The sequence below is a fragment of the Polyodon spathula genome, chromosome 29 (assembly GCF_017654505.1).
Source record: "Polyodon spathula isolate WHYD16114869_AA chromosome 29, ASM1765450v1, whole genome shotgun sequence".
Lineage (NCBI taxonomy): Eukaryota > Metazoa > Chordata > Actinopteri > Acipenseriformes > Polyodontidae > Polyodon > Polyodon spathula.
Genome location: NC_054562.1, coordinates 5,622,323 through 5,631,544, shown reverse-complemented (window position 1 = coordinate 5,631,544; position 9,222 = coordinate 5,622,323). Strand labels below are relative to the sequence as shown.

The following is a 9,222-nucleotide window of genomic DNA, read 5'->3' as shown; positions in this document are numbered from 1 at the left end:
ATTATGTGTCAGAAATAAAATAAATCTCACTGCAGCTACTCCAAACAAAGCAAAAAATATTAGCAGTAAAATGCAACTACATAAACCCTGTGTCCTTGTATATTTCTCCAATAAACACTACAGTGTTCATATTCATGGCATTCTTAAACAATGTGCTGATTCTTAGCACCTCAACAGTGGTTATTTGTAGCCGAATATCTGCATCTCCTGTTATGTTTTCAACTATTTTATGTACTGAGTCTTTACAGTTATTGAAAGTTTATCGACTGTTATTATGGTCTTAAAAATGTATTTTGTGCTCATCAGCATTGCAATGTAATACAACTATGAGATCATTGGCTGAACACACCATCGCGTGGACACGTTGCCAACTGAATTGCTAAAATTACAGCAGCGTTCTGTTCTAGCAGCTCGATTACCAAACAAAAATGTGCTCGATTTTTATTGTCAATTTGAATTGCCAAGAACAGGTTGCTTACAAACTTGCCCGTGTATCTCCGACCTTAGGAATATGAGGGTAGCCAACGCCTGTTCTAAATGATGAAGACAATTAAACCACAAAGTGTCGCGTCTTGTTGTCTATTCAATCACATGATCAGATGTAAGGAGTTACCAAGCCCCTGTGCTTGAGGATGTGTGTATATCTGTATTGGTTATTCAGTGCGCCTCCGCTCAGCTAGGTGCTGGAATGCACGTTTCTAATGGCGTGCTGCGCTGCTTTGTGCAGTTGCTGTGGCTGGTGAAAGGTGAGTCACATTATTATTATTTTTTTTCAACTTTTTCATCTGAAATCCCCATGCATTGTCTTCACCTGCTTCCCAATCTCACTGCGTCTGCGATGTGTTGGAACAGTGGGGTACTCTGTATTTAAACCCCGCAGCGCTCTCGCGTCTAAAGCAACGTTTCTTGCTGTGCTAAAACCCAACTTTTTTTTTTTTTTTTAGTTGTAGCTTCTAATCCTTTGTGAATTTGCTTGGTGGAATTCAGCTGTATTTATTTGCTAGAATCTCCCTGCTGGCCTAACACTTGTTCTGTTTCAGTTTTTTGAGCCCATATAGAGCACATAGACTTGGGGCGCTCCAGGGCTGCAGTTGTCCTCGGGGCAATGCATGAAAGCCATGATTCTTCAGATCGATGGAGGTAGGGGTTCAAATGGGTCCTTGCATGTAGAATGCTGGTTAGTTCAGATCCTGTCCCATTGATCATTTTTACCCCCTCTTGTAATCCATTCCACAACCCCCACCCCCTGCTGCTGAGTCTACCTTTAATAAAGGTGAAGGCACATGTCCAATGTGCTTTACAGGGGCAAAATGTCACTAGTCCATCTTCATGTCTTTCAGATGGCAAGAACACTGACTCCCATCTTTTGTTGGAAAAGCCTCTGAGAAGATCCCAGAGGGATGTCGTGCAGCTTGGCACCTCTCCCTCTGTGGCTACCCCAGCCTCCAGCACTCCGGTCTCAGCCTCTCCTGCCTCCAGCCAAGCAGACTTGCCTGTTCGTACTTCTACAGGATATGACCAGACCACTCTCCAATCCAATGAGGCCACCCAGTCTCTGCCTCCCACCCCTTCCCCTCGACCTGCCTCTCTGTTCTGTGACTTTGAGCTTGACCTGTGTGGCTGGGAGAACTGCTGCAGCGGGGACTTCAACTGGCTGCTAAGGAGGGAGAGGCCGGCTGAGTTTGAGACCCAGACTCTGCCTGATGGCCATGCCAGCTGCCGACAACTTTGCAGGCAAGTCTGCTATATTTGTCTGGCCTTGCAAACCTTTCTATTGCAGAACAAGTGTCTGTATGCCTTGTTAACCAAGTACCTGTGTAGACTGACTCCACTGCTGCAGTTAATAGTCTGTAGCTGAATGTTGACTCTAGTGTCTGTTGCAGGGCAGTACCTGTACCTGGAGGCAGCATATCCCAGGGAGAGTGGTCACACTGCAGTCCTAATCAATCCAGCCTTCAAGGGACCCAAGTGCCTGTCCTTCTGATACAGCGTGCTTGGAGATGGTGTGGGTAAGTTGCAGACATCGCCTGGGGTGTCTCTCTACGATAAACTCTAAAGCCAAAGAGCTATCTGCATTCTATAGTTCTGGCTCTGTAGCCCTAAGGCAATGGCTTGCTGCCTCCTGTATTCTTTGCAGAAGCTATCACTGTATGTGAGCTCTCCAGACAGCTGGCACAAGCTGTGGTCTGCTAGTGGTGCCATTCCCAGGAAGTGGTACTTTCAGGAACTGGATCTGTTTACTTCTCCTGAGGAGGAGTACCAGGTCAGATGAAACTTGTAATGTACCTTTAGTGTCTCTAGAGCATTGTACAGCAAGTGCATTGTCCTGAATCTCTTCTAGTTGACTTCACTTTTGCATTGCCTGGGCAGCTTTGATTTGATTTTTGTGCCAAACCTAAAGAGTAAGTTTAGGCACCCTGGTTTGATCGCAAAATCCTGTTTAGGAATGCTGGCAAACGGCCAAACAAATTGACCTTGCCTTCCGTATTGGACTTTTTTTTTATCATGGTGTTAGCTGTAGTCAAAACAGACCTTTTTTTGTTTTGTCTTGTGTAGATTCTGCTGGAGGGAACCATCCGCAAAAATCACTGTGGTGATGCTGCAATAGATGACCTGTCAGTCTAGGAGACCTGCTGCATGCCTCTCCAGAAGAGGCCCCACAAGCACAGGTGCCGTGAGCTGCCAGCTACCCCAGCACCTGTAGGGAGTCCCTCGGTCTCCCTGGCCCCAGTGCTGCCCCCTGCAGAGCTGCTGGAGATGCTGACTTTGAGAAGGGGCTGTGTGTCTGATCCCAGTGTACCAGTGATGACTTTGACTGGGAGCTTCAACAAGAGAGACTGCCTCACCTGATTAGTGCCAAGCAGCCAGACTCCCTCGAAGTGCCGCAACTTGGAAGGTACAGTTCGGACACTGGTCTAATATTCAAGGCTACTGATTCTATCACGTTAGTGAATTAAACAAAGCTTCCGGAAGGGTAGTTTGTAGCTGGCCTATGCAGAGAAGTGCCTACATAGAGGCTGTATTCCTGATCTACATCAGGGCAATGTGCAGCTCCAGTCTACATTGCTACCTCCCTCCTGGTCTGTTTGCAGGGCAGTACCAATCCCAGGGAGAGTGGTCAGACTGCAGTCCATCAGTCCAGCCTTCAGGGGACCCAAGTGCCTGTCCATCTGGTATAGTCCTGTTTGGAGATGGTGTGGGTGAGTAATCCTGCTAATATTGGCTGCATTGTTTATTTGTTCTGTTTTTATTGAAACTGGAAGAATTTCTTTCAGGGGACCAAAAACAGTTCTACAAACTATGCAGTTAGAAAGTAGATACTTTTTGCATTGGAACATTTCTTTCAATTTTACATTTGAACTGTATCTTAGGAGTGCCTTGCCTTGGATCATAGAAACCCTCCGGTCATTTTTTTTTTTCTTCCTCTTGGTAAAAAGCTATAACTGCAAAAAGCAGCAGCCAGTTTTTGTGCCCTGGCTAAGTGTCTGCCCCCCCCCCCCCCCCCCCCCCCCCCCCCCCCTTTCTTCCCCAGGTTCTCTTAATGTGCATGTGCAGTATGTGAGCACAACTGAACGCTGGCACAAGCTCTGGTCAGTCAGTGGGAAAAAAAGCAGGAAGTGGCATCTGGCTGAAATGGAACTGTTTGTGGATCCCAACAAGTCATTCCAGGTGGGAATTATTTGGGCATCTGAGTTGCCTTTCTGTAAATGCTTAACATTGGGATGTTCGTATATTTTAATGACTGGCCTACTTAAGATTATACAAAGCTATATATATTGTAATCAAGCCCAGTCTATCTATATTGATCTATCAATCTATCTATCTTGCATCAGCAACAACCTGAACTTTCATTCAATAAATGCAAAATACTAAAACTAAACTTTTGTCTTACAAATCTAGAAAGCATATGGTGAGGCAGCACAAGCCACAGTAAACACTTCCTTTCAACTCTGCAATGGTTGTGACCTGTGCTGTAACTCTGTCCTACACCCGTAGTTTATTGAACCTCATTGTGTTTCATTTCTAGATCTTTTTGGAGGGGGCTGTTGGAAACAGTCTCTGCGGGGATGTAGCTGTTGATGACGTGTTTGGGACAGGACACCAGTGTGAAAAAGGAGACCCTGCACACACCCCTGTTGCAAGAAATTAAACTAAAGTAATTTTAAAATATATATTTGTTTTGACTAATACATGTGCAGTAATGCTCCACTATGCACTGCTCCAAACAATTAAGCAGTTGTATGTGTGTATAAAGCATTATTTTTTTTTTTTTTTTTCAAAAAAAAAGTTGATTTCTTGAAGGAAAGGTAGCAGGTTCCAGCCTAACTTTGTTATTTAACGCCCTTCTGCTGAAAGTGGCAAAGGACATATGTTCTCGGTTCCTACAGGTAATGGTTTTTATGTATGCATGACCGAGATAAGCAGATTGCACTGGCAGGTCTTGATGCTACCAGGCGGTGGCGATATTTCCCACTTGTTATCACTGTCCAAGGTTCTGAAACTGGATCTTGCTTCCATGCGCTATCAGATATACTTGTCATCTGTTTGGAAATATCAGTATTTTTGTAAATACAGTCCGGTCAGTAGGTGGTGGTGAATACTATTATAAACTATTAAAGTTATAAAATACACCGCCCTGGCTTGCTGTATAAATGCAAATTGAGTCTAACCCTAACCCAGCGTCACCTCCAGTATCCGCTCTCTCTTACCACCACCACAAAGGGAACATGGGTGAGAATTTCAATCTGTGATCCGTGTGCTTGGTGCTCTTACATCCATTGTATATAAACATAACTTTCTCTTTTTTTTCTGTTCTCTAAGTAAACGTGAATATTAGTCTTCCTTGTTCAGTGCTTTTTATGTTCATAAATGTGTTTTTTTTTCAGCATACACAAGTCCTTCAGATACATGGACTGTTATACAGAACAGCCCCTCAAAGCTGGCTCTGCATGGGACTAGAACAGTTAATCAATGTACGCGTGAGTTGTTGGTTTGTAGCGGTTCAAAATAAAGACACGGTTTTTATTTGATTCTTAAACTGTTAGTTTATATAGGTTTCAATTTAAACACGTTTCACCGAACCAAGTCTGGGTCGCTATGAAAGAGCAATTTGTTTTTAACTTGACATTTAGAATTCAAAGCTGCTTACATTGGCTGGGCTCCGGGCCAGTACCGTTGGACCGCTTCCGGGACGTAATACAGTTTAACATTGGGCTAGTTTCGGCAGCGGTCATTGGACCGGAATCACAGCCGTAATTGGGCTGGTACTGGGTCTGGGTATGTTCTCCACTCTTAAACATAGTGACACCATAAAACACACACACAACACAGAATTAAAAAACAGTTAAAGCAATCATATGATCAGTAGTACAAAATAAAACCATAGAAAAGATTGTGGTCATAGTCAAATTACAGTGTTTGTATCCCTGGTTAGATTTTAAAATACATATTGTGAAGAGATCGTTTTTATCTCTGTCCCGGAGCTCCGAGATTCTATTGTAATCAGGACGCTGCTGTGTGTGTGTAAGAGAGAGAAGGAGATGTGAAGCGGAGAGCCTGGGTAAGTAGCCCTGTAGCCTCTATTTGTAGTGTGACGATGGGGTTACATCACTTTTCTGGGCTGGGAATTGTCACACAGGTTCGTTTTAAAGGGAGGGAGCTTGAAATTTAAGAGAGACAGTGCGAGCGAGCGAGTGAGCGAGTAGAAGTTATCCAAGCGATGCGCGGGGGACCCGACAGAGCCCGGTCGCTGAGCTGTAACGGGAGACTGCACTAGTTGCGACACGGGGCTGGACTTGAACGAAGACCAACCGAGGGGCACTTACCAGTCCTTACCGTTTCTTTGTTTTATGCCATTATGGTTAGAACTTGGCGTTCCTGTGATTCTTAATCTAGTAAAATGCTGTCAGAATTTGGACCTGGATTCTGGGGAAGAAAGCTCCGCATTTAACTGAACCCAATATTTTTCCTCTCCATCGACTGACTTATGAGAAGCATTTTTATTTATTTTTTTTACAACCAGCAAAGAATACCCTCGGAGGTTTATTCATTATAACAAACAAACAAAAACCACACAGAACTTCCTGTCTGTTAAACAATATTAAATATGATTTTTTCTTTTTTTTTCGAATGACGTTTGACCTTGTGAGGTTTTTGGCAGACGGGTGGTCATCTGTGGGGATATGAGGATTTCAACTTTTGGGAAGGACTGCTTCATTTTAATATGTGGAAATCACTGGACCAAGTATTTAAAGATAACTTTTAACAGAATGCCTTGAAATAAGGATCTCCCCCAGAGTGATAAGAGATCCACCTCCATGAAATTCGATTAGATAAAAAACAAACATGTTTTTTTTAATCTAAGCGAACAGAACAGTGTCTCAACCTAAAGCCCTTGAGTGTCAATACTTTGTATTAACTTCACGACCTGTCATTGAAGTAAAAGACTGCACTTTTCGTTTGTTCAATTTGCACTCTGAATGTGGATTCTTTCAGAATTGCCAAACTGTATTTGGAAACCAAAGAAGAAGTTTGGACATGCATTTATCATCCTGTCAGTAGAAGTGGTAGCTTATAAAGACAGATTTAAAGAAAAGCTTTTGTGACAGACTGACACCTCCATCACTTATCCCCATAAAATACTATCAGCAGCCTGGCAGCAGTTCCTCTTCAGATCATCCTTTCAACAGATTAGCTGTTTGTGTGACAGTCCAGCATGGCTTCTCGGAGTGAGCAGATATGTTTTCCCAACCCCAATGGTGGTCCCATCAATGTTAACAACAACATCAGCTTCTGCAACCGGAAGACAGCTCCCTATTCCCCCGAAGCCACTGCTGTCTTCGCTACGGTGGTCACCTTTATGATCTTCTTCACGATCTTTGGGAATGTCCTGGTGATTATCGCCGTGCTGACAAGCCGCTCCCTGAAAGCCCCGCAGAACCTCTTTCTGGTCTCGTTGGCCGCTGCTGACATCCTGGTCGCCACCCTGATTATCCCTTTCTCTCTGGCGAATGAGCTGATGGGCTACTGGTACTTCAAGACGGTGTGGTGTGACATCTTCCTGGCCCTGGACGTCCTGTTCTGCACCTCCTCCATCGTCCACCTCTGTGCCATCAGCCTGGACCGCTACTGGTCCGTCTCACAGGCCATTGAGTACAACTCCAAACGCACCCCTCGCAGGATCAAGTGCATCATCCTTATCGTGTGGCTGATCGCTGCCTTCATCTCCTTCCCTCCCCTGATATCCATGAACAAGAAGGCGGCCCAGCCTGGGGAGGATGCGTACCCTCTGTGCGAGCTCAACGATGAGAAGTGGTACATCCTCTCCTCCAGCATCGGCTCCTTCTTCGCCCCCTGCGTCATCATGATCCTGGTCTACATCAGGATCTACCAGATCGCCAAGCAGAGGACCAGGCAGGTGCCTGGGGAGCACACCAAGGCCGGGGCAGCGATGCAGAAGCCGGCCGGCACGGAGGACAAGATTGATATTGTGCCTGACACCAACCAAAACGGGCACCACTGTGACCAGCACCTCAAACTGAGCTCCTCGCCAGCACAGGATGAAACTGCGGTGCTGCAAAACGGGCGTCAAAGAAGCCCCTCCTTTCCCCCAGCCCATCTCTGGGTGCCCACTCCAGAAAACCAACTACAACAACAGCCCCCAGTGCCTTCCCACCTTTCTTACTCTCCAAAGGAGGGTTCCATGAAACTCCAGGAAGCTCCCAGACCTTGCACCGAACCGGGGTGCCTTTCCATCGGGGGCCAGCAGGCAAGCACAGGGAGTGGAGTTGGAAGAGAGGGAAGGGGGTATCAGGTGGTGGCCCCCAATAAAAAAGGGGAGAACTTAAATGATTCCACTTCCAGTTCAGAGCCAGGCGACGCCGACCTTGTCGAGGGAATTAATGGGAAAAACGGGAATGTCGTACATGAAGGGGGTGACGGCGGTATCTCCCCAGGCAACAACACAGTCGAAGGCACCCCACCGACCCCCATCAAAATCGGGGACACCATCGCCACAGCAAGAGGGGAGATCATCCTGGTGAGCAAGCAGACTACCCCAAGTGCCATCCGCCGCAAAGCCATGCAGAACCGGGAGAAGAGGTTCACCTTCGTGTTGGCAGTGGTGATCGGGGCATTCGTGGGCTGCTGGTTCCCTTTCTTCTTCCTCTACAGCTTGAGGGCCATCTGCCCTGCTACCTGCCAGGTCCCTCTGGCCGTCTTCAAGTTCTTTTTCTGGATCGGGTACTGCAACAGCTCCCTGAACCCCGTGATCTACACCATCTTCAACCAGGACTTCAGGAGGGCTTTCAAGAAGATCCTCTGCAAGGGAAACATCAAGGGAATCTTTTCTTGACAGTTCTCCGCCGATACGAAACCGTATGCGTCACCCATTCAGTCATCTATCTGATCTGCATTCCATGAGATGGCCAGTAAAGGGAATATTATTGTTCTGTTTTTGCAGTTCAAAGAATGACAAATGCACCTCCATAGGAAGACCCTTTTTTTGTGAGAGCTGGTTGGTTCTACTTTTACTGTAGGTATAGGAGGCAGTGATACACGGACCAGAATCTGGATTGCTTGTCTGGAAAGAGGGGGACATGTGTGTTGTGAGGGTGCCCTGGAGACTCTGCTTCATTGCATATGCCATGCATTCGAAACCTGTTTTAAGGAGAGCTGGCCAATGGTCTTACTTCTTAGCACTAGCAATGTGTCACTATCCCCCATTTTTCTTCTGTTCAAGATCGTTTGTTGTTGTTTTTTTTTTTTTTTTGATTGTGTGTTTTTATTTTTCTTAATTTGGAATTACATTGTAGATGAAAGGTTGCTGCTGTTGCTTCCTGGTACCTAATCATGTGTTGTAACTGAAATTCACACCATTGGCCCAGCTGCTGTCATCAGACCATGTGATCATCAGCAAGGGTACCAGGATGCAGCAGTTTATTAATAGATTTTTTTAAAACTTTTTAAAATTTTACTTATCCTGAATTTAGGATTAAAAAACAAAGTGAAAAAAAAAAAATTTATACATTACACACACATATATGTGTGTGTGTGTGTGTATATATAACTACTGCACAAAAAAGGGTATTCAATAATACCTCTAATAAAGCAAATGAGTGTCAAGTACAGGAGTCTTTTTAGTAAAGAATGTACAAATGGGGAATCAAAAAACACTAAGGTTTGGCTTAGAAAAACTATCCTGTTTTCTAGAAGAAGTACCCA

At 45.2% G+C, this 9,222-nt stretch overlaps 1 protein-coding gene across 1 annotated transcript; it reads left to right on the top strand.

Moving 5' to 3' along the window:
- The first annotated feature begins 5,565 nt into the window (after positions 1 to 5,565).
- On the top strand, positions 5,566 to 8,995 carry LOC121302441 (alpha-2C adrenergic receptor-like). The gene has a single exon (XM_041232424.1). It carries the CDS (start codon positions 6,716 to 6,718, stop codon positions 8,351 to 8,353), a length of 1,638 nt encoding a protein of 545 aa, XP_041088358.1. The 5' UTR covers positions 5,566 to 6,715; the 3' UTR covers positions 8,354 to 8,995.
- Positions 8,996 to 9,222: the final 227 nt, after the last annotated feature.

Coding starts and splice junctions, on each gene's coding strand:
- LOC121302441 (XM_041232424.1), top strand. CDS start 6,716: ATGGCTTCTCGGAGTGAGCAGATATGTTTTCCCAACCCCAATGGTGGT.